Genomic DNA, 25,494 nt, shown 5'->3' with positions numbered 1-25,494 from the left:
GTTTGACCTTGAGATATGTGCAAGGCACTTGCGATTAAGAATTGAAAAGTCTCTTGTATTGGTTACAACTTTGCCAAAATCATGTCAGCCCAAATTTCCCTAATTAGATGCTTTTAAGTGTTGACATTGCCAATAATGCAGGAATCACAACAGTCAATTTGCACTTGGTAAGGTCTCCTCAAAGGCAACGAGATGACAATCAGATAATCCATTCTAAGTGGTGTGTTATGGAAGAACATTCCTCAGCAAAACAATCATGCATTCAAACAGTATCTGTGCTCCCTGTTGAAAGCAGACAAATGTTATCAAACACACGACAATCAGGTCCCCAAATACAATGCTACAACAAGAGTCAAGAGTGTTTTATTGTCATATGTCCCAGTTAGGACAATGAAATTCTTGCTTACTGCAGCACAACAGAATATGTAAACATAATACATAATGGGAGAAATAAAGTTCAGTGTGTATATAAACACATGCACACATACTCAATAAATAAACAGATATCGTGCAATAATAATTATCTGTTGTAGTTCAGAGCTCACTGGCTGTCGTGTTTAATAGCCTGATGGCTGTAGGGATGAAGCTGTTCCTGAACCTGGACGTTACAGTTTTCAGGCTCCTGTACCTTCTTACCAATGCCAATGGTCCGCTCCTGGACGTTCAAGTTGCCGAACCAGGCCACGACGCAACCAGTCAGTATGCTCTCTACTGTGCACCTGTAGAAGTTCAAGAGAATCCTCTTTGACATACCGAATCTCAAATTATAAAGAAAGCGCAGATGTGCCTTCTTCATAATTGCATCAGTTGCACCACAATTGCACCAGGAATTTGACCCTCTCCACCATCGACCCATTGATATAAACAGGATTGTGGGTCCTCATCCTTCCCCGTCTAAAGTCCACAATCAGTTTCTTGGTTTTACTGTTGTGAGCCAGGTTGTTGCGCTGGCACCATTTGGTCAATCGGTCGATCTCACTTCTATACTCTGACTCATCACCATCTGTAATTCGTCCAACAACAGTGGTGTCGTCATCGAACGATGATGGAGTTCACACTATGTCCGGCTACACAGTCATAGGTATAGAATGAGTAAAGCAGGGGGCTGAGCACACAGCCTTGAGGTGCTCCCGTGTTGATTGTTACTGAGGATGAAGTATTTCTGCCAATTCGAACAGACTGTGGTCTGTGGATGAGGAAGTCGAAGATCCAATTGCAGAGGGATGTGCAGAGATGGTATTGAACGCCGAGCTGTAGTCTATAAACAACAGCCTGACGTAAATGTTTTTATTGTCCAAGTGGTCCAATGCAGAGTGGAGAGCCAGTGAGATTGCATCATCCGTTGACCTGTTGTGGCGGTAGGCGAACTGTAGTGGGTCGAGGGTCGAGGTAGTAGTTGATATGCACCATAACCAACCTCTCAAAGCACTTCATCACCACAGACGTTAGTGCCATTGGTCGATAGTCATTGAGGCATGTCTTGTGTCAGAAGTGAGAGGTTGAAAACGTCCGCAAAAACTCCAGCCAGTTGGTCTGCACAGGTAAAGATGGATTCATTTATTTTAAATAAATAAACTAGACAGCATCTCTGGGGAACCTGGATAGGTTGCGCAGCGATAGAGTTGCTGCCTTACAGCGCCAGAGACCCGGGGTCGATCCTGGCTATGGGTGCTTGTATGTATGTATGTATGGAGTTTGTACGTTCTCCCCATGGCCTGAATGGGTTTTCTCCAGGTGCTCCGGTTTCCTCCCACACTCCAAAGACATACAGGTTTGTAGGCTAATTGGCTTGGTATAAATGTAAATTGGCCCTCGTGTGTGTAGGATTGTGTTAGTGTGCGGGTATCACTGGTCGGTGCAGACTCGGTGGGCCGAAGTGCCCGTTCCGCGCTGTATCTCTAAAATAAAAAACTAAACTAAATGTCGCCTATCCATATTCTCCTAAGATACTGCCTGTCCCACTGAGTTTGTGTCTTTTAGTTGTAAACCAGCATCCTCGGTTTCTTTGTGTTTATGATTCATTTCTTTACTTCATTTTAAATGTTTCCTTGAGAAAATATTTGTATATATTAGGTTTGATGGAACATCGTGGTTGGCATGGACGAGTTGGGCTAAGTGGCCTGTTTCCGCGCTGTAGGACCCTATAAATAATTTCATATATTTATCAAACAAATTCTCATTCCTCAGGTTGAGTAAACAACTGACACACACTGCAGTGGCAACGGAATAAGTAGTTCTCTCCCACCACACCACACCATTGTGGACAATAAACAAATTCAAAGTATTGTCGTGCCAAATTATACATAGAGCTTGGTCATCACTATTGCTTTTGGAAAACATCCAAGCTCTAACTATAATTTGGACATTTCGCCTTGGTGATCACTTACCCAAACATTCTTGTACCAAATTGAATCAACAAACAACTGTGCTTTAAAAAATCATTTAACAAAACAGTCTAAAATTGTTAGCAATGTACTGATGTTATTTTCCAAGGTATAAACACTATTTACTCTATTTGGGAAAGAGGAGAGGTATAAAGAGGTGGATTTAGGTTTAGGTTTATTTTTGGCAGGTATACCAAGGTACAGTGAAAAGCTTTGATTTGTATGCTACCCAGTCAAGTCTGATAAAACAATGAATACAACCAGGCCAATTCTCAAGTACAATAGGTAGAGTGAAGGCAAAGATACGGAGTGCAGAAAAGTGCCTAGCATTGATGTGTAACAGTTCTCAAGGTTCCAGAGAAATAGTTCAATGTCCCTAGTAAGGTAGAGGAGCATCGGACTGATAGATAGATAGATAGATAGCCTTTTATTGTCATTCAGACCGAAGTCTGAACAAAATTGCAGCAGTCATACATATAATACCATACAATAAAACAACACAACAATAAACACATATTAACATCCACCACAGTGAGTCCACCCAGCATCTCCTCACTGTGATGGAGGCAAAAGTCTTTGGTCTGCAGTCTCTTCCCTCCTCGTCTCCCTCTGCGCTGGGGCGACCCCCCCCCCCTCTCCGGGCAAAGTTAAGAACAGTCCCACGGCTCAAACACCGCGGCCCGGGGTGGTTGAAGCTGCCGCCCAGCAGTCCTGTAGACGCAGCCGCTGGCCCGCGGCCGAACCCCGGACTCAAGCCACCACCGCCAGAATACCGTCCCAGCCACCCTCACGTGAGTACTGAGCCGTCTTCAGCCTCGGGCTGGGCCGCCCCGACTTGGGCGCCGAACCTCCCCTGGACCGGGCCGCCCCGACTTGGGCGTCGCTTCCCCCCCGGACCGGGCCCCCCCGACTTGGACGTCGCTTCTCCCCCCGGACCGGGCCGCCCCGACTTGGGCGTCACTTCTCCCCCGGGCCGGGCCGCCCCGACTTGGGCGTCGCTTCCTCCCCGGGCTGGGCTGCCCCGACTTGGGCGCCAAACCTCCCTCGGGCTGCCAGCGCCGCACCTTCCCGAGCTCGGCCGCTCCGACGGGAGCCTCGTTCCACCCTCGGGCTGGCCGTCCTCACGGGAGCGTCCCAACCTCTTCCAGCCCTGAGCCGGACCACCCTCACGGGAGCGAGCTCAGGACGAGTCCTGACGGTGCTCTGCCTCCGGAGCCTCGAGGTCGTCAGCTCCATTAGGCCTCAGCACAGACGGAGGCAGAGAAGGGGAATACGACAAAAAGGTCGTATTCCCCCGCAGGGAGAGACCGCAAACCCCGTTCAACCCCCCCCCCCCCCAAAACACAAGCTAAAACCAAAAAACTAGACTAACCAAACAAAATAAACAACATAAAAAACACAAAACAACGAGACCGCCGGTAAGCCGCTGCAGCCAGAGCCGCGCCGCCACTCCGACTGTACCCAAGCTTATGGAAGGACAGTTCGGAAGTCTGATAACTGAGGAGAAGAAAGTAAGAATGGTGGTGTGGAGAAATAAGTTAACAAATACTTCAGGTGGGTAGAAACATAGAAACATAGAAATTAGGTGCAGGAGTAAGCCATTCGGCCCTTCGAGCCTGCACCGCCATTCAATATGATCATGGCTGATCATCTAACTCAGTGTCCCGTACCTGCCTTTTCTCCATACCCCCTGATCCCCTTAGCCCAAGGGCCACATCTAACTCCCTCTTAAATATAGCCAATGAACTGGCCTCAACTACCCTCTGTGGCAGAGAGTTCCAGAGATTCACCACTCTCTGATGGGTAGATAGGTCTGCAGACGCAAGTAAAAAGGCAAGAGAAAACAACCCAATTCCATATCTGTAATGGTGTAAGGGAATGATATAGCGTAAATTCAAAGTAACTACGTAAATATATTGAACTCAACAGTAGAAAGGTTATGACCATAAAAAATAGAAGGTAGAGCAATAAAGCCATATAAGCTGCAGGTGCAGTGAATTATTTTTGATGGAACGTAATGAAAACTAAAGTGTTAGTGCACATACACTGCTATTTTAGTATAATTAGGTTATTAGAATCATCATCTTCTAAGCTTTAACAAAATTCAAACTTGAAAACATGCCAAACATACTTCATTGGAAAAGAGCTGGATCCAAATCCTTCTTGATGGTAGCTTGAAAGATGTCCATTCATTTTTCGTTCGTCTCAAAACTGTAATTTGAAATAAGCAGCAATAATGTCTTTGTGTATTGGATGGAGTGCTACTTGCATTATACTGTAAGTGTAACATTTTATGTCCTTCTACCAATCAACTTATTTCACACGTGAAAGTGGATTAAATACTATAGACCTAAAAGTTGTTAAATATTGAAAAAGATTGTTCTATGAGAAACAGTAAACAGAATCTTGCTGCCACCATTTTGAAGAGCAATCTATTGAGAATGGATTCTAATGATTCCAGGACAATAAGAGTCAACAAATTTACTTCAATAGGTTTTCACGTGATGCGAACTGGAGTTTTTTTTTTAATGGTTTTTTTAGATACAGCGCGGAAACAGGACCTTCGGCCCACCGGGTCCTCGCAATCCCTGTACATTAACACTATCCTGCACATTAGGGACAATTTATCACTTTTTTACCAAAGCCAATTAACCTACAAACATGTACGTCCTTGGAGTATGGGAGGAAACCGGAGCACCCAGAGAAAACCCAGGTAGGTCACAGGGAGAACGTACAAACTCCGTACGGACAGCACCCGTCGTCAGAATCGAACCCGGGTCTCTGGCGCTGTAAGGCAGCAACTCTACCACTGCATCAACATGCGATCCCATGAGCTGTGAACTCATTTGTTGAAGTGCAAAACAGAACTCATGGTGTGACAAAGATCATTTTAAAATTATGAACTATATATGCAGGTGCTCATATAATGGGTGACATGGAGGAGTGGGAGGGTGCGGTAAAGAGAGAGAAATTTTGACAGCACTTCATACTAATTCAGGCATGCCTATCCATGCAGAATAGCCACAGGGCAATTATTCATATAATATGGTGCTAAGAAGCACATTAGAAATATTGATCCACAACATTGGCCCCCGCCAAACCCGAAAGACTAACTTCTCTAGCCTATTCCACAGCCTCCAATATACCCACATGGACATGGAGGATGAGTCCTCCTCGTCAGATCAGTTTCCTTCCACAAGATGCCACGCATCAATACCAGACAACCTATATACAACTGTTCTCATGACATCTAACAACCGCCCATTAAACAAACAGACCCAATGAACTGCAGACGCTGGTTTACAAAAAACACAAAAGGACAAAGTGCCGAATTAACTCCGTGAGTCAGGCAGCTTCTCTGGAAAACATGGCTAGGCGACATGTTGTGGCAGAATCTGGTAGGTGATAGGTGGAAACAGTAATCGATTGAAAGAGACAGAATGCCACTAAGTTAATAATTAAAAATACTAATGCTCTAATGTCATGTAGCTGTTTACCAGAATGATGCCTGGATTAGGGGGTATTGACTACAGGGAGAGGTTGCACAGATTCTTTTCTCTGGAAAGCCAGAGATTGTAGGCAGACCTTATGTACAATTATGAGGCATTGATAGGATACAGTCAGAATCTCTAAACTAAAATTAACTAAAATATGTTTTTTCCCCCTTGTTGGAAAGAAAATTTTAGAGGGCATAAGCTGAGTGGGGCAAAGAGTAAAGGAGATGTGCGGGGCGCATTTCTTTTCACACAGAGGCTGGTGAGTGACTGGAACACATTGCTGAGGGTGGTGGTTAAAGTAGATACGTTAGTGGCATTAACAAACTTTTGGATAGATACATGGATATGCAGGGAATGGAAGGATATGGGTTATGTGCAGTTAAATAAGCGATGGTCCAGGCATCACATTTGGCACTGACTTTGTGGGCCACAGGGCCTTTTCCTGTGCTGTACTGTACTGTTCTGTTCTATGCTCTGTGGATCACCATTGAACTTCCATCATTGAGATGGCTAAAATAATTTCAAAATGGCATGTAAGATCACATCAAAATTCCAAATATTTAAAATCAGGAAACATCAATGGTTTATTATTGTGGCTGTGGTTTTATTAATGCGCGGAGACGACGGAGAGTGTCTGAGGTGTCTTGAACATAGGTGGGAGGGATTTAACCTGAAGTCTGAATTTAGTCTGAAGAAGGGTTTCGGCCGAAACGTTGCCTATTTCCTTCGCTCCATAGATGCTGCTGCACCCGCTGAGTTTCTCCAGCTTTTTTGTGTAACCAATGGTTTATTATTGTTTGGTTTTGAACTGAACAATCTAATTTGTTAATAAATTCCAGTTGCAGAACTTTAAATAATATCTAAAATATCAATATCTGGTTAATATGATTTATGTGAATTGCCCTCAAAAGTGATTAGGATTGTATATCGAACTTCCTTTGAAAACGGTTGGGCCCCACTACATTACTCCAAGTTCGAGCAACCAATTCCTCTACTTTGCACCTTGTTCTTTCCTGTTCTTGAAGATTGGGCAATATTTAATGCACCTTTTGGTATTCCACTAAACCATATATCATGCAAAAAGGACTTGCATTCAAAATAAGTACAGGTCCACCACCGATTTTCCGGCACTCTTGGTTCCAGAGCCTTTCCGGATTATCCGTTTTGCCGGAATCACAGGGGGCCGAGATACCGGCCTGCAAAGTCGGCCGCGTGGAGCAGATTCGACCCACCAATCAGAGCCAAAGTCCCAATGATGTAGAGATCGGCCGCCTCACCCGGTCTAGGCACCATATTTTCAGGGGAACCTCCGGGGTGGGGGTTGAGATTTTGTCTGGATTAAAAGGGGGGGCCAGACAAGGGTATTTTTATACATTTTGGATTCACCATATAGAAATTACAGCTGTGTTTATACATAGTCCCCCCATTTCAGAGCACCATAATGTTTGGGACACGTGGCTTCACCAATTTATAATTGCTCAGGTGTGTTTAATTGCCTCCTTAAAGCAGGTATAAGAGCACCTAATCTTCTTTCCAGTTTTCCCATCACCTTTGGACACTTTTATTGCTGTTTATCAACATGAGGGCCAAAGTTGTGCCAATGAAAGTCAAATAAACCATTATGACACTGAGAAACAAGAATAAAACTGTTAGAGACATCAGCCAAACCTTAGGCTTACCGAAATTAACTGCTTGGAACATCACTATTTTACAGCATGGGATGATCCGGTAGGCGGCGCGGCTCTGGCCAGCAGTGGCCTCTGCAGCCTGTCCGCGTTTTTATTATTTTTTGTCTGTGTTTTTATGTAGTTTTTGTTATTTTATGTTGGGGTGTGTGTGTGTGGAGGGGATGGGGGTGGGGTGGGAGGGGGGGGGGGAAAACTTTTGAATCTCTCCCTGCACTGGAGACCCGACCTTTTCTCGTCGGGTCTCAGGTGTCGTTGAGGCCGCAACGAGGAGCGGCCTCCAACGGGAAGAAGCCGGGGACTCTGGTGCCGACTCACCGTTGCCGTCGCGGGTGGAGCGGTGGAGGAGCGCTGCTGCTGCTGCTGCTGCTGCTGCTGATGCGGAGGCTGCTACTGCGGCACTGGGAGCCCGCGGATCCCTGGAGGGAGACCGCTTTTCGGGGCTCCTGCAACGGCGACTTCCCCCGCCCGAGTTGCGGGGTCGAAGAGCTCCTGGAGCGGGGCCTGACACCACTGCCCCGCGCGGCTGGAATGGCCGCGGGACTTTGCGAGCGCACACCGGGGGCTCCAACATCAAGACCTGGTGTGCGACCTCGCACCACCCGGCGTGGCTTCAATGGCCGCGGGACAATCGCCATCGCCAGCCGGGGGCTTTGACTTTGACTCTGACATCGGGGGGGGGGGGGGAGAGTGCAGTGGAGAGATAAGTTTTTTTGGCCTTCCATCACAGCTATGTGATGGATGTTTATGTAAAATGTAATTGTGTTGTGTCTGGGGTCTATTTGTGTGTAATGTATGGCTGCAGAAACGGCATTTCGTTTGGACCTCCAGGGGTCCAAATGACAATTAAATTGACTCTGACTCTCTGACTCTGACTCTCTGACACTAAGAGGAAAGGTGAGCTTACTAATCGCAAAGGGACTGGCAGGCTGAGGAAAACCCCCACAGCTGATGACAGAAGAATTCTCTCTATAATTAAAAAAATCCCCAAATACCTGTCAGACAGATCAGAAACACTCTTCACGAGTCAGGTATGGATTTGTCAATGACCACTGGCCGCAGAAGACTTCATGAACAGAAATACAGAGGCTTACACTGCAAGATGTAAACCACTGGTTAGCCGCAAAAATAGGATGGTCAGGTTACAGTTTGCGAAGAAGTACTTAAAAGAGCAATCACAGTTCTGGAAAAAGGTCTTGTGGACAGATGAGATGAAAATTAACATATCAGAGTGATGGCAAGAGCAAAGGAGGAGAGAAGGAACTGCCCAAGATCCAAAGCATACCACCTCATCTGTGAAACATGGTGGTGGGGGTGTTGTGGCTTAGACAAGTATGGCTGCTGAAGGTACTGGCTCACTTATCTTCATTGATGATACAACTGCTGATGGTAGTAGCATAATGAATTCTGAAGTATAGAGACACATCCTGTCTGCTCAAGTTCAAACGAATGCCTCATTGGCCGGCGCTTTATTCTACAGCAAGACAATGATCCCAAACAGGTTACACAAAAAAGCTGGAGAAACTCAGCGGGTGCAGCAGCATCTATGGAGCGAAGGAAATAGGCAACGTTTCGGGCCGAAACCCTTCTTCAGACTGATCGGGGGCGGGGGTGGGTGGGGACAAGAAAGGGAAAAGCAGGAGGAGCCCGAAGGCTGGGGGATGGGAGGAGACAGCAGGGGGGTTGAGGAAGGGGAGGAGACAGCAAGGACTAACAAAATTGGGAGAATTCGATGTTCATGCCCCCGGGATGCAGACTCCCCAAACGGAATATGAGGTGCTGTTCCTCCAATTTCCGGTGCTGCTCGCTGTGGCCATGGAGGAGACCCAGGACAGAGAGGTCGGAGACGGAGTGGGAGGGGGAGTTGAAGTGCTGAGCCACCGGGAGGTCAGATTGGTTATTGCGGACCGAGCGGAGGTGTTCGGCGAAACGATCGCCCAACCTCCGCTTGGTCTCACCGATATAGATCTGATCCCAAACATACTGCTAAAGCAACAAAGGAGTATTTCAAAGCTAAAAAATGGTCATTTCTTGAGTGGCCAAATCAATCACCCAATCTGAACCCAATTCAGGGCACCATAATGTTTGGGACACAGCATTGTCATGTAAATGAAAGTAGTCAACAAGTATAAGCTAAAGATGGCAGCAATACAGGTCTGGCAGAGCATCACCTGGTCAGGGCTCTCACAACTTTTTTCCCTGTTGCCAGCCGGGCAACGTAGGCAGCTTTTCTAGGTTGCCGAATGACATTTTAGGTGGTAATTTAAGACGGTTTGCATGACGCGTGCGATAATGTGCTCGGACGAAGTGCGTAGTTACCAGTCGGAATTATGCTCAATGAAGCATTCACATATTATTTCTGCTTCAAATAAAGCCACAACCTAAACATATTCACCATTCAAGACATGATATACAGTATACCACAATGACATGCAGCAAAATTACGCCCTGTCACACGCTGACGCATGCTGTCCTGCGGGTGACGCCCAGTTAGGGTTAGGGTTAGGGACCACAGATAGGCTGTAAAATATTATTCCTTCAATGCATGGATTTTAAATATTAATATGTTAAAATTAATACAATAAACTCAATTGTGCAAATGAAAAGATGTCTGACTAATTCAGTTTTATTTTGTATTGGTCTGCTTCCAGATCCAACTCACCGTCTCCAATTTATCACAGGGATGGATTCAGTGAGTGTAGACTGAACTCCTCTCTCCCCTTCACTCCCCTTCTTGCCCCCTCCATCCCTCCTTCTCCACTCCCCTTCTCCCTTCCCCTCTCTCCCCCCTTCTTCCCTTCCCCCTCTTCCTCCTACCCGCTCCACTCCTCCCCTTTCTCCACTCCCCCCTCCCTCCCTTCTCCCATTTTCCACCCCCTCCCACATATTCCCCTATTTGTGAACACAGCCTGTGACAGCTAGATCCCACTAATAGTACTGTACAAAGTCTACTCCACATCCTCTGTTTTAGTAACATTGACTATGGGATAAATGCAGACTTTGGGAACAACACCCCCCCATCTCCCCCCCCCCCCCCCCCCCCCCCCCCTCCCAACCCCGCCCCCTTGCCTTGCTTCAAAATGGGTGGTGGGTAAGAAAACCCAGGTGCCGGAGCAGGTGGGTGGCACTGGTACAACTGGTACATTAAACAACATGTGCACTGTAGCGATTTTTTCAAAAGCTGTGGTGCCTGACTGGAGACCTTTTGGACCATCAGAGATCTGCCTCTGGGCCAACTCGTGACCAACAGTTTCGCAAAGTTGGAGAAGGGGAAGAAGAGTGGAGCGGGGAGAACCGAAGGAAGAGCGGGGAAGCGAAGCCGGCTCAGGTGCTCGACACCGTTGCAAATTGAATATTGTTCCCTTAAAGGGCCTGTAGGCGGCGCGGCTCTGGCCAGCAGCGGCCTCTGCAGTCTGTCCGCGTTTTTATTATTTTCTGTCTGTGTTTTAATGTAGTTTTTGTTATTTTTTGTGGAATTCTGTGTGTGGGGGGGGGGGGGTGGGGTGGGAGGGGGGGGGAAACTTTTTTAAATCTCTCCCTGCACTGGAGACCCGACCTTTCTCTCGTCGGGTTTCCGTTGTCGTTGAGGCCGCAACGAGGAGCGGCCTCCAACAGGAAGAGGACCGGGGACTCTGATGCTGTGAACCGTCGCCATGTCGCGGGGCTGGCCGGTCCTGGCGGTTGGAGCGGTGGAGGAGCGCTACTGCTTGCTGCCTATGCTGCTGCGATCGGAAACAAATCTGCGGGTTAGAAAGAATAAATCCAGCCCGCGGATCCCTGGAGAGAGACCACTTTTCGGGGACCTGCAACGGCAATTCTATAGCCCTAATGCGGGGTGATTTGCCCATTGCTCCTGAACCAAAATCGTGCACTGGAACGGCCGCGGGACTTTACGAGTGCACACCGGGGGCTCCAACACCAAGACCCGGTGTGCGAATTTTCTTAACCCGGCGTGGCTTCAATGGCCGCGGGCCATCGCCATCGCCAGCCGGGGGCTTTGACTTTGACTCTGAATCGGGGGGGGGGAGAGTGCAGTGGAGAGATAAGTTTTTTTTTGGCCTTCCATCACAGCTATGTGATGGATGTTTATGTAAAATTGTAATTATGTTGTTTCTGGGTCTATTTGTGTGTAATTTATGGCTGCAGAAACGGCATTTCGTTTGGGCCTCTAGGGGTCCAAATGACAATTAAATTGACTCTTTACTCTTGACTGTCCCACTTAGCGATTTTTTCAGAGGCTGCGGAGCGTCAGTGACTGTCGCCCTTTAAAACCATCACTGACGCTCCGCAGTCGCCAAAAAAAATCGCAAAGTGGGACAGGCCCTTTAAGGGAACAACAGCAACCGAACAATTTGTAGCAGTGTCGAGCGCCAATCCGCTGCCTGAGCCGCTGGTTGACAAACAAGCAGCAACTCCATGGCAAGGCAGGGAACAAGGACAAGGCAGGAGCTCTCTGAGAAACACCAGCATTGCTTGCATCAGGCCATCCGCTGTCCACATCAGCCAAGCTTTCCTTCGCTTGTCAAGCCGGGCAAAATGACTCTGCTCTTAGGTTGTCCAGCGGGACTTTAGGTGGCCATTGGCACCCGGGCAACCGTTAATTTCGAGCCTTGCTGGTGATGTCCATGAATTGCAGACTTCAAGCAGTCATTGCATGCAAAGGATATGCAACAAAATACTAAATATAACTACTTTCATTGACATGACATTACTGTGTCTCAAACATTATGGGGCCCTGAAATGGGGGGACTATGTATAAACACTGCTGTAATTTCTATATGGTGAAACCAAAATGTATAAAAATTGCCTTTTTAAAAATCTGACAATGTGCACTTTAACCACATGTGTACTTTAACCACACAAAACATCATCTATCCATGTTCTCCAGAGATGTTGTCTGACACGCTGAGTTACCCAGCACATTGTGCCTTCTTTTGGTAAATGGCCATCTGCAGTTACTTGGTTCTACTTCTCTCAATAACTTCATTCACTTCACAAGGCCAAAGCTATACATTGACCATCCCAACTCTCTTTCATTAAAAAAACAAAATATTTTGGGAACAACATCAGTGAATGGCTTGTATACTCCGGAATTTAGGATGAGAGGCGATCTTATTGAAACATACAAGATTATTAAGGTATTGGACACGGTAGAGGCAGGAAACATGTTCCCGATGTTGGGGGAATCCAGAACCAGGGGCCACATTTTAAGAATAAGGGGTAGGCCACTTAGAACGGAGATGAGGAAAAACTTTTTCACCCAGAGAGTTGTGAATCTGTGGAATTCTCTGCCTCAGATGGCAGTGGAGGCCAATTCTCTGGATGCTTTCAAGAGAGTTAGATAGAGCTCTTAAAGATAGCGGAGTCAGGGGATATGGCGAGAAAGCAGGAACGGGTTACTGATTGTGAATGCTCAGCCATGATCACAGTGAATGGCGGTGCTGGCTTGAAGGGCCAAATGGCATACTCTTGCACCTATTGTCGATTGAAACAAATCTTTGTTAGAAAGAATAAATCCAATCTGCCAATAACAACACACACATTGACCAGACCAAGCAGTTTATAGTTCTAATGTTGGTATTTGCCCATTGCTCCTCAAAACAAAATCTGTGCACTAGCATCTGTACAAGAACACGAATGAAGCCTCCTGAACAGTTGATAATTTTCTTAAGAGTTCAACATTAACCTACTTGCCATGCATTTATTTCTCTTTTTGCTATTCTTCATGTCTTGGCCTCTTCGACATTAAAGATCAACACAGTTGTGCTTTTGTCAGCATGGTGGCAGGGACTACTGATGCACTTGGACATGTTCCTTGCAGGTCAATTTACACACAGTGAAACCTGTCAGGTTAATGAGTACAGTGACAAATTGGGAAGATATGCACATCAAGCATGTAGCTGGTACGAGCTCGACCTCCACATAGTCAGCTTTCTGTGTGTAGAACCGACTTTTCTGACAGAATACTTCATACTTTGGTGCTTTACACAACAAAAAGCTTTCTAGTGAAGCTAATTCATTTATACATAGTTCAATGTTACCATTGGTACACATACCTCCTGCCCAACATTCCTATTGTTAACTAGTTTCCTTAAAAAGACTGCGGCTGACAATTTTGCAATCCGATTAACTTCAGACCATGGTAAACATGCACTACAGATGCACAATTCACGAGTAAAAACTCATGTCTAAACATAGGTCATGATCTTCTTCAACACTTAGACTAATTGGATCTAACAGTTTTTCAAATATACAAAACCATATAACCCATGCATTCCCTCTCCGTCTCTCGCCCACCCGAGTCATCCTGCTAGTTTCTTTGTTCGTATCCCTTCGTTATCACTTTGTCCACAGCCAACAATTGAACATTGTGGGCTCCTTGGCCATCTGTGCCAGATCTGATTTGTTATGTGCGTTTTCATACCTCTAGTTTCCCTCTTCCCTGACTTTCAGCCTGAATAAGGGTCTCGATCCAAAACGTCACCTATTCCTTTTCTCTTGACCTGCTAAGCATTTAGTGTCCAGCTTGATCTCCTGTTCAATGGTCAATCATTACCTTGTAAAATTCAAGAGAGCTAGATCGAAACAACATTGTCTTGACACCTACACATTTTGTCTTGACTGACTTTACTGCTTAGAATCATACAGTATGGAAACAGGCCCTTCAGCTCAATTCGTCCATGCCGACCAAGATGCCCCATCTAAGCTAGTCCCATTTGCATCACTTGGTAAATATGCTTCTAACTCGGTCCTATTCATGTCTAAGTGCCTTTTAAAGGTTGTTATAGTGCATACCTCTACTACCTTCTCTGATAGCTCGTTACATATACCCCCCACCCTTGGAGTGAAAAAGATGCCCCTCAGGTTTCACTCTTTCAATCTTTCTACACCCATCTTAAACCTATGTCCTCTGGTTCTTGATTCCCTTACCCTTGCAAAAATATTGTGCATTTACCCAATCTATTCCACTAATGTTTTATACACCTGCCTGAGATCATCCCTCAGCCTCCTGTGCTCCAAGGAATTAGGTCCTAGCCTGCCCAACCTCTCCCCATAGCTCAAGCCCCCGGGTTCTGGCAACATTCTCGTAAATCTTCTCTACTGACATCTAATGCCAAAAGAAACCATCTAGACGTGCCATTAAGCAATCTCGGTAGCAAATGCATCATCTGGACAAATAAACATAAGGTCTGAAAATTGGATTAGAGTTTCACACACTGAAACTAGTCATTCAAAACATCGTCAGTACAAATCAGGCAATAGATCATTTTCTGCCAGTATATATTCCTCTCAGATCTGTCCACCGGTACATATTTGGTGCAAAAATCAAAACTTTCAATTATTTCCTTGCACCAAGAAACATTGAACATATTTATAAGATCTTATAAATAATGGTGCCAACTTCTTATGGCTTTGCAGTGTTTACGCCGCCAGGAAAATTGTGCACGCTTCTAAAGCTCAAATACCAAGATCTTGATTGAGCTTCACAGTTTTGATTTAGAATGTAGCCCACACTATTATTGTTTCCACTGCATGACTCAAGGATTTAATCCCATCATAAGGCTTTAGCAAGCATGGCTGTCATACGAGTAAGGTTTTAAATTTCCCATTGGTATAAATGGTATCTTTCCGAAATTGAGCATAGGTACTTAAACCTTAACACCTCCATTCACACACAAAGACTGTTACATATTGTGTAGGAAGGATGGACACAAACTACTGGAGTAACTCAGAGGTACAAGCAGCATCTCTGGAGAGAAGGAACAGGTGACGTTTCGGGTCAAGACCCTTTAGTTTAATTTAAAGTTTAGTTTAGATATACAGCACGGAAACAAGCCCTTTGGCCAAATGGGTCTGCGCCAACCAGCAATCCCCACACATTAACACTATCCTATGCACACTAGGGACAATTGATACTTATACCTAGCCAATTAACCTACAAACCTGTGTTTAAGAAGGAACTGCAGATGCTGGAGAATCGAAGGTTACACAAAAAAGCTGGAGAAACTCAGCGGGTGCAGCAGCATCTATGGAGTACTAGACCAAGTGCAGACCCGTTGGGTCTGCTCCCCCAATGGTGTGATCCCCCAACCCAATATTCCACCATGCACCCGTCTCCTCCATTGGAACTGAGCCCGTTCTCAAATGTAAGATTGCAGCCCTCCCCTGCCTGCTGCAGCAGTGAAAAGTTCAGTGTTCCTCTCTTGCAACTTTGTTTCGAAGTGTGTTGGAAGCTGACATGTAAATGGAGAAGCCTGTTTATTTGTGAAATACTTGGGGGTGGGTGGAGGGGGGAGAGAAGGATTTGATTAAAAACATGCACTTCAACACGACGAAATGAAATGAGGAGCGGATACTTAGAAAGAAAAGCGAAATCTCTACCGAAATGGAAAATATCTCGGAGATTGAGCGTCTGGATTGGGCGTGGCAATGAATCAAAGGAAGAAATGCAGCCGGCAGCCGTACATGCAAATGAATCCATTCCGATTGGACATCTGCGAGCATCGGCCATTCCGATTGGACATCTGCGAGTATCGGGCACGAATCGAAAGGCAGGAAGGGATCCGTACTGCAGGCGGACGGACGGATTTGAGTTTTATATATATACTAGACCAAGTGCAGACCCGTTGGGTCTGCTCCCCCAATGGTGTGATCCCCCAACCCAATATTCCGCCATGCACCCGTCTCCTCCATTGGAACTGAGCCCGTTCCCAAATGTAAGATTGCAGCCCTCCCCTGCCTGCTGCAGCAGTGAAAAGTTCAGTGTTCCTCTCTTGCAACTTGGTTTCGAAGTGTGTTGGAAGCTGACATGTAAATGGAGAAGCCTGTTTATTTTTGAAATACTTGGGGGTGGGTGGGGGGGGGGGGGGGAGAAGGATTTGATTAAAAACATGTACTTCAACACGACGAAATGAAATGATGAGCGGATACTTAGAAAGAAAAGCGAAATCTCTACCGAAATGGAAAATATCTCGGAGATTGAACGTCTGGATTGGGCGTGGCAATGAATCAAAGGAAGAAATGCAGCCGGACGGCAGGCGGACTGATTTGAGTTTTATATATATAGATAGATAGATAGATAGATACTCCATAGATGCTGCTGCACCCGCTGAGTTTCTCCAGCTTTTTTGTGTAACCTAACCTACAAACCTGTAGGTCTTTGGAGTGTAGGAGGAAACTCACGCGGTCACGGGGAGAATGTACAAACTATGTACAGACAGCACCCATAGTCAGGATCGAACCCGGGTCTTCGGTGCTGCAAGAGCTGTAAGGCAGCAAATCTACCGCTGCGCCACCATGTCACCCTTCTTCATACTCAGGATTAGAGATATGGTAGGGTAAGGTTTGAAAACGGAAGATCAAAGCAAACAATGCTCAAGGACATGTAGAATGGTACATTGTTAGCTGAGGGAAAGGTGACAACGAGGCACACAATCAGTCAAATATCAGTAAAATTAATCAAGGGGACAGCAAAACTAGTTGTTGAACTGTGGTGGGAAGGGACGGAGAGAGAGGGAAAGCAAGGGTTACTTGAAGTTAGAGAAATCAATATTCATACCAAAGATAGACACAAAATGTTGGAGTAACTCAGTGGGACAGGCAGCATCTCTGGAGAGAAGGAATGGGTGACCTTTTGGGTCGAGACCCTTCTTCAGACTCTGAAGAAGGATCTCGACCCGAAATGCCACCCAATCCTTCTTTCCACAGATGCTGCCTCTCCCGCTGAGTTATACTAGCATTTTATGTCCATCTTCGGTGTAAACCAGCATCTGCAATTCCTTCCTACTATAATATTCATACCGCTGGGTTGCAAGCAGCCCAAATCAAATTACATGTTAGTGTGCAGAGGGTGGCATTTTATTATCATTAAGTGGCATTTTATTGCATTAATTTACTTCCAGCCATGGCAAAAGCAATTGCTTACATATAGATAAAAAACATTCAAAACTAGGAGATAAAGGCCAACTGGTCTAGCGAGTCTGCCATAGACTTGATGCTTTTTGCACCATGATCCCCGAGCTCACGCAACCAAGAGGCCGCAATCGACACTTACATTTTACAAAGGGATGTGTTTTTAAGAATTACCTCTGGAAGAGAAAAAAAACTGGGAAATCTCTAACTACTGAGATCAAATGCGGCCCAGAAGTCTCCAAAGACCAATTATTTTTTCAATATCTGACCTAGTTTTTATGTGGCACCTTAAGAACACGATAGCTATGAACAATGTAAAGCACAAATTTCACTTACTTCAATGCTGGAAAAATACTCGTGTTTATCCGTAACCAGCTTGATGGAGGTTATTAAACATTCTTCGAGCAGAGTTAGAGAGAGGTCTGTCAAGTACCAATTGTTTTTCCCTTACAGCCACTTAATGATTAATGAAAATAATCACGCTGCTAACTGTTAAAGGTAATGGGTGCTGTTTTGTCCTTTCAGCTGCTTTACTGGACTTGGAGAGTTTGCAACCATGTGTCTGGGCACAAATCTACAGCTCACACTTCACCAGTGCAAAAAACCCACATGACCAGGGAATTTTCTCCGCATCATGACTGTGTATACAGAACACCCTCATTTTCCCCAGACCTTTGCACTTGAGTCAACAGAGAAAAACCTCACGTTTTCACGTTGTTTAGTTTTACCTTCAAAATGGCAGGACAAATTACCAAGACCTATTTTAAACTCAGCTTCTTGCAAGATTACATTTGCAAACTCACTTAATGATTGATGTTGTAATCCTGACTTTTCCTCATTTAGACAGATTCACTGGAGCCCTCTGCAGCGTTACCTCACAGAGCACCTACTCGTCATGTTCTTGGTAATCACAGACTGAAACCTCATAGGTACATACCCTTTAAGGAAAGGGTTTACAACCCAGTGGTATGAATATTGATTTATTTAACTTCACGTAACCCTTGCATTCCCTCTAACTCCTTCCCTCCCCTACCCAAGTCGTACTGCTAGTTTCACTTTTCGTATTCCTTTGTTATCACCTCTTCCACAGCTGACAATGTGGACCATTGTGGGTACACCTTTCCTTGGCCATTGGTGCCGGCTGTGATTTGTTCTGCACCTTTTCATACCTCTACTTTCATCCCTCTCCCGACTCTCTGTCTGAAGAAGAGTCTCAAGGCGAAAGGTCACCTATTCCTTTTCTCCAGAGATGCTGCCTGACCCGCTGAGTTACTCCAGCACCTTGTGTCCATCATTCCTCAAGGGCAGTCTCAATCATTGTTGTGATAATGCCAGCAGAGGGCAGGGATTAACAAGAGAATCCTGGCACAACAATGTATAGCACTGTAGAAATACGGAACTTCAGATGCTGGTTTGTAAAAAAAGGCACAAAATGTTGGAGTAACTCAGCGGGTCAGACAGGATGTCTTGAGAACATGAATAGGTTTCGAGTTGGGATTCTCCTTCAGACTCAATGTATAACACTGGGGAGGTCAGGTTCCCATTACAACAGTGGTGGCAAGATGGTGCAGCGGTAGAGTTGCTGCCTTACAGCACCTGGGGTTTATCCTGACAACAGGTGCTGTCAGTACTGAGTTTGTACGTTCTCCCTGTGGCCGCGTTGGTTTTCTCTGGGACCTCTGGTTTCCTCCCACACTCCAAAGACGTACGTTTGTAGGCCAATTGGCTTTGTGAGAAGTGTAAATTGTCTGTTGTGTGTAGGATAGTGTTAGCATACGAGGTGATCGCTGATTGGTGCTGACTCGATGGGCCGAAGGGCCCATTTCCGTGCCGTATCTCTAAACTAAACTAAACAGAGTGTAGTAGCAGGTAGGGCAGGAGTTCTCACCAGGTTCCCAGCTCAGTAACACTCTGAACGATGGATCTCGCTACATAATTTGCTCCTGTTGATTCCATTGGAACTCTCATACCTGGCAACCTATCCTGAGCACATCGGTATAATACACTGTGCAATTCTGGGGAGAAGCCAAGGACATATACGAATTGTTTACTCGTGGGTGGAACTATGGCTGAGCAAATTGACTAAGCATTAATGTAATGCTCTTCACATTTAAAGAACATAACAGAATCATGTTTAATTAATTATATTTAACCGGTTATAGAAAAGGGGAAAGACAGCAAACTAACCATTGGCAGGCATTGCTGAGCAACGTACAAATGACAAACGGATAATTGTTCTGGACTTCATCCCCAACTCGGGGATTATCTCAGCAAACAATAGCCGTTGCAATCCCTCTAACTCCCACAGCTAGCACCCCCACCTACATTAATTATTGTCAGGGTTCCATGACATTTCCCATTTATTCCAACTCTATTGCAATCCACGCTGGCTTTGTCTTTGGCTTCCAGTCCAGCAGCCGCTTCTACGTGGTGATGTGAAAGCAGGCCACCCAAACCTACTGGGAGGAGAAGCTGTCTAAACCCATGGATACGCTAGCGTCCGGCTCAAGGTGGTGAACCCCACCATGGGCCGAGAGGGGGGAGCACCTGTGCAACGATCTACGAAGAGACTGGCAACACCCTCGGACAGGTGCGAACTTTATGGCACAACTTCAATATCGGCTGAAGGGACTACACCGCCTACAGGTGGCACCTGATCCATCGACCCTAACAAGCTTCATCACGATGGTTGTTAATGAAGAGAATGAGAACTGGTTGCCATACCTTTGGTTTGGTGGACTTTGGGGTACTGTGATACATTATGGCTCTATCATTCTGCTAATCATTGCTCTAATACTTGCGACCAGTGAGTGTACCTACCGAGGACTGTGAATGTTATCATGTTTGATAAAAAGGAGGGAATGAAAGAGCTAATAGTCAAATCTAATAGTCAAATCTAAAATGGAATCGTTCTTCTACAAAAGCATGATGTGGTAGATCAAAAGAATGGCTCGGTGCCAAGTCTGAATGACTTTGTAAATTATATGGAACACAATACGGAGGACAGGTTGTCTTTTCAATAAAGACATTAAGATGGCAGCCTGCGTAATAACACGTGCTTCTTTTCAAGACCATAAAGAAGCCAAGTTTGAAAAAAATTGCTGACGCTCCAGAGATAACTTATTATTGGATGAGCTTGATTTGGACCCAGCTTTCCTATATTCTGAAAGGCTATAAAATCTTTCAGTCATGCCATATTCAGACTTGGTAGGAGTGTTTCACCGATAAGAAATATGTATAATTGTTTTCCTAAACTAGCTTTCCTTTGTTCTGTCAGTGGATCCCGAGAAGCACTGAGCAACGTTTGTGCTCATTGTAATCTTGCTACTCCCGTCTAATGAATCAATTAAAGATTGCCCTTTAACAGTTTTTGTTGCTATCTACTTTTTAAGAAACGAACTTTGACACATAGATGCTGCTTGTCCTACTGGGTTACTCCAGTACATTGCCACCATCAGTCCACAAGGTTAAGCTGAAGTATCTTGTCGGCTATCACGTTAATTCTCCATCTCACTTCAACAGTTGTCTTTGGTTTTACATGGTTTCAATGAAGCATAACACAAACATAAGGAACATCTCACCTTGAACCCATGTATGCCACAGTCCTCAGGACTTGGCACTACTTTCAACAATTTCAGATAACTATCTTTTCCTGCGTATTGCAGCAGTATTCGGTTCTGATGTAGACTCAGCAAATTGTGACGTTATCTCTCTTTGCAGAAGCAGCCGGACCTGCTGGGCTATTTACAGATTTATTTATTAGTTCTCATTTCCAGCAATTGCTCTGCTCTCCAAATCTCAGTTCCGACATTGTTGTCTCTTGTCTCTCCTCTTGTCACGATTGATTTGCCTCCATTTCAGGTAGAAAGCATTTTACAAAATGTTCATCCCAATAGAACAGAACAGGTTGATTTTACCACTCTTCCAGAACTCTTCCAGACACAGAGGCAATTAGCACAAATTGGCAAATATCAGTAAGCACATCTCCACAAAAGGTAGACCTTGTTGGAAACCAACAAACACCAAAGTGATTACTTTTGCAAATTTTCTCTATTCCTGCCTCATTTGTCTGTTTGTAGACAAGTCCGTCCCAATCACAACTGATGCCAAATGCTGCTTCAGCAGTGTCAAAAGACAAAACTGTGTAGGAAGGAACTACAGAAGCTGGTGTACACTGAAGATGGACACAAAATGCTGGAGTAACTCAGCGGAACAGGCAGCATCTCTGGAGAGAAGGAATGGACAACGTTTCAGGTCGAGACCCTTCTTCAGTCTCAACCTGAAACGTCACCCATTTCATCCCTACATAGAGGTATTTTGTGTCTATCTCCAGTTAAAACTTTGTTGAAATTAATTTACAGATTAGGCCAACTTTCACTGATTGAGGAATAAATTTCAGCCAACTGGCACAGCAACAATGCTTGCCTTTACCTGGGATTTCTAAAATATATCATAGAACCCAAAGGATGGACATGGTTAGCAAATCTGAAACGAGAACAGAAATTGCTGGAAACACTCAGCAGATCAGGCAAGACCAGTAGCGAGAAAAACAGTTAATGCTACAGGTTGAAGACTCTTCACCAGAATAACCTGCCAACAGGTCTTAGATGTATGTGTTCATTTTGTTTCTCCTTTCATAGATGTTGCCTGACCTACTGAGAGCTTCCAGCATTTTCAGTTTACTTTTCAGACTTCCAAAATCTGCAGTTTTTTCTTTTGCAGCTGTCATGATTGGCAAATAGGTTTATTAAACAACTTCTTCCTTTCAACACCCTTGCAGCTTGGCACTAGATAAAAAAAATACTGCGATCCTGAACACACTCAAAGCCTTGTTCTCCAAGGCAGCTAGATCGAACTTTGGCTTGTCCATCATTTCATTTCAGGTTGAGTATTGGAATGATTAAATCAACTCCTCACTCGGATTTTATATTAAGAGAGAGGGTCAAGAGGGTTTGATTGCACTGACACCCGAACAACAAAATTATTATTTGCTGCAGCTTCACAGACCTGTTAACACAATTCACACAGATAATATATAATAAACAAAACTAAAAATTGGCACCAATACAAAAAAAACTTGAAAACTTGAGTGCAACCGAAGAAGTTCACAGTTGAACTTAGTGTTATGCAGTGTTCGAAGCGTGATGGTTCTGGGAAGAAACCGTTCTTGAACCTGGTGGTCACTGTTTTCAAATTCCTATCCCTTTCTTCCGATGCAGGAGTGAAATGAGAGCGTGGCCAGGGTGGTGTGAGTCCTTGATGATCCTGGCTGCCTTTTTGAGGTGGTGCCTCCTATTGGGGGGAAGTCAGTACCGTGATGGACTGGTCAACAGATGGTTAACAGCAAGTGGTGAATACTGCCAATAAATTGTGGTTAAGTGCCCTGCCTCTCAAACTGTCAAAGGTAATTATGTGAAACACTGCAGTTTATTAATCCTGCAATCAGCAACAAAATACCTCAGGGCACAGCTCATACACTTTAAAATGGCTGACCCTAAAGGTCGCCACTCATTTTGGCACACTAACATTTCCACAAATCTTCTCCAAAAAGCTCAAGGAAGCTTACCACACCCAATATCTTGTTCTCACAGCCCAGTAGCCCGTGATGAAATCAAAGCATGCCTAGCATAAGACCCACAGCTCTTTCAAACTTGCTCTTTGAAGTGAAGCTTCCACAAGCCCACAAGAGTAATGCTGCTTCAACCTGATCCACTCATCCACTGAATCAGTGTTTGCTTATGTAGCTTTCTTCAGTCAACAAAGCTACAAGCACAGGTCACGCAAGAGTGTTCACCTTATCCAGGACCCAAGACACCTCAGACATACAGCTTTGATGGCCCCAAATCATAACCACACCAGGAAGAAATTGCAGATATGTTTTGCAATGATTACAGATTCACCACATACACCATCCCCACCAAGTGGACCTGTAAAAAGTCAACTAAACAACTGCATTCCAATTTCAAACTCTAAACATAGCTGTTTGGCAATGTCTGAATTTATTGGGATACATCACATGATTTGGGAACAGTTTCATCCAAGACGACAAGAAATTGCACAGAATTGGAGATGCAACCCAGACCATCACACAAACCAACCTCCCTTCCATCGAGGAGGAGAAAAGCCATGTGAGTCAGTTGGTTTGTAGTGTATGTCAGTCAGAAGTCTGTCCCCTGCGATGGAGATGTATGTCGGTCAGAAGTCTGTCCCCTGCGATGGAGATGGTGAGGTCAAGGAATGGTAGGGAAGTGTCGGAAATGGTCCAGGTGTATTGGAGTGCTGGATGGAAGTTGGTGGTGAAGTGGATGAAGTCAGTCAGTTGTGTGTAGGTGCAGGAGGTGGCCCCAAAGCAGTCTGAAGAAGGATTTTGGCCCGAAATGTCGCCCATTTCCTTCGCTCCATAGATGCTGCTGCACCCGCTGAGTTTCTCCAGCAATTTTGTGTACCTCCCTTCCATTGACTACATTTATACCTCACGCTGCCTTGGCAAGGCCACCAGCATAATCAAGGACAGCCTGGCCACTCCTTCTTCTCCCTTCTCCCATCGGGCAAGAGGTATAGAAGTGTGAAAATGCACACCTCCGGATTCAGGGACAGTTTAATCCTAGCTGTCATCAGGCAACCAAACCATCCTAACACAATTAGAGAGCAATCCCAAATTTCTACCTTACTTCAAAGACCCTTGGACTATCGGACATTAGTGGCTTTATCTTGCACTAAATGTTATTCACATTATTCCCTTTATCATGTGTAGATTGGTTATTGCATGTGAACCAATCATAGTAGAGTAGCATCACTAACCCCACCTTACTGGATATTTTATATTACCACCCACTTCCTACATTAAGTAGTCTTGGAAGTGGCAGTGATGAACTAACAACCTGCTGTACCGCTATATTATGTGTTATAATTAAAGATGATTTAAACTCTAGACCTGTGATACATCAATCATTTACATGGTGTTAGAAATGGGATTTCATTCACTAGATGCACGAGGTGCACGAGAGCGAGTGTCAGCAATGAGCATGTCCTTTTCTTTTTTGTAAGCGATTCTAAAGTCGAACCGATGGAGCTGCATCATCATGCGCTGCAGTCAAGCAGGTGCTGCGTGTATAGGTCTGTTCAGGATGGTTACAAGTGGTTGTTGGTCGGTTTCAACTGTGAAAGTGGTCCCAAAGATGAAATCCTTGAATTTTGAGCAAGCGAAGAGCACAGCAAGCAGCTCTTTCTCGATCTGGGCGCAGCGTTGTTCGGTGTCTGTCATGGTGTGGGAGGCATATGATACAGGTAGGACAGTCCCATCGGCAGATGTTTGAAGGCAGGCTGCGCACAGCCCGTAATGTGAAGCATCACAGGTTATCGTGACAGGATGCTTCGGGTCGAAGTAAGTCAGGATCGGAGCGTTGGCCAGCTGGAGTTTTAAAAAATCGAATACCTGTTGGTGCTACAGTGTCCTTGCGGGTGAGTTGTATCAGTAGTGAACTGAGTTTGCTTAGATTCGGTATGAACTTTCCCAGATAGTTCACCGTACCCAGAAATCGTTGTAGGCTTAGCACGTCGGTAGGGGCTGGCAATTCTCGGATGGCTGTAGTTTTCTTCGGGCCAGGCTTAAGACCATCAGAGGTGAATACGTGTCCAACATAGGTGACCTCTGGGATGTGGAACTTGCATTTCTTGGGGTTGAATTTTAGGTTAACCTCACGTGCCCTGTCCCGAATAAGCTTGAGGTTGTTGTCGTGCTCCGCTATGTCCTTGCCATAAACCAGGATGTCATCTGCGATGATGGCACATGGGAGGCCAATGAACAGCTGTTCCATGGTTCTTTGAAAAACCTCACTGGCCGAGTTGATGCCGAATGGCATTCTAAGAAATTTGAATCTGCCAAATAGTGTAGCAAACGTAGTGAGGTTCGAGGACTCGTCATCTCGAGGTTTCTGCCAGAACGAGCTTTTTGCGTCTGTTGCGCGCCCGATTTGTGCCCCGACGTCCTCAACAGTCCTCCTCGGATAGTGAGGG

At 45.3% G+C, this 25,494-nt stretch overlaps 1 protein-coding gene across 8 annotated transcripts in view; it reads right to left on the bottom strand.

Moving 5' to 3' along the window:
• eps8a (epidermal growth factor receptor pathway substrate 8a) overlaps positions 1–25,494 on the bottom strand; it is a 145,968-nt gene that overhangs the window by 58,936 nt on the left and 61,538 nt on the right. For 5 of the 8 annotated variants that reach the window (XM_055652914.1, XM_055652918.1, XM_055652920.1 and 2 more), the window contains one exon: positions 4,516–4,595. The exons of 2 other annotated variants lie outside the window; for them this stretch is intronic. In XM_055652914.1, the coding sequence (XP_055508889.1) occupies positions 4,516–4,577 (62 nt within the window). In that variant the 5' untranslated portion in view covers positions 4,578–4,595. Of the gene's footprint in view, positions 1–4,515; positions 4,596–17,814; positions 17,956–25,494 lie in introns of those variants that run through there. One more of the 8 variants, XM_055652916.1, reaches the window with a different exon arrangement.

Source organism: Leucoraja erinacea, chromosome 22 (genome assembly GCF_028641065.1).
Source record: "Leucoraja erinacea ecotype New England chromosome 22, Leri_hhj_1, whole genome shotgun sequence".
In the NCBI taxonomy this organism is placed as follows: Eukaryota; Metazoa; Chordata; class Chondrichthyes; order Rajiformes; family Rajidae; genus Leucoraja; species Leucoraja erinaceus.
This window is presented reverse-complemented; position numbering and strand designations above follow the sequence as displayed.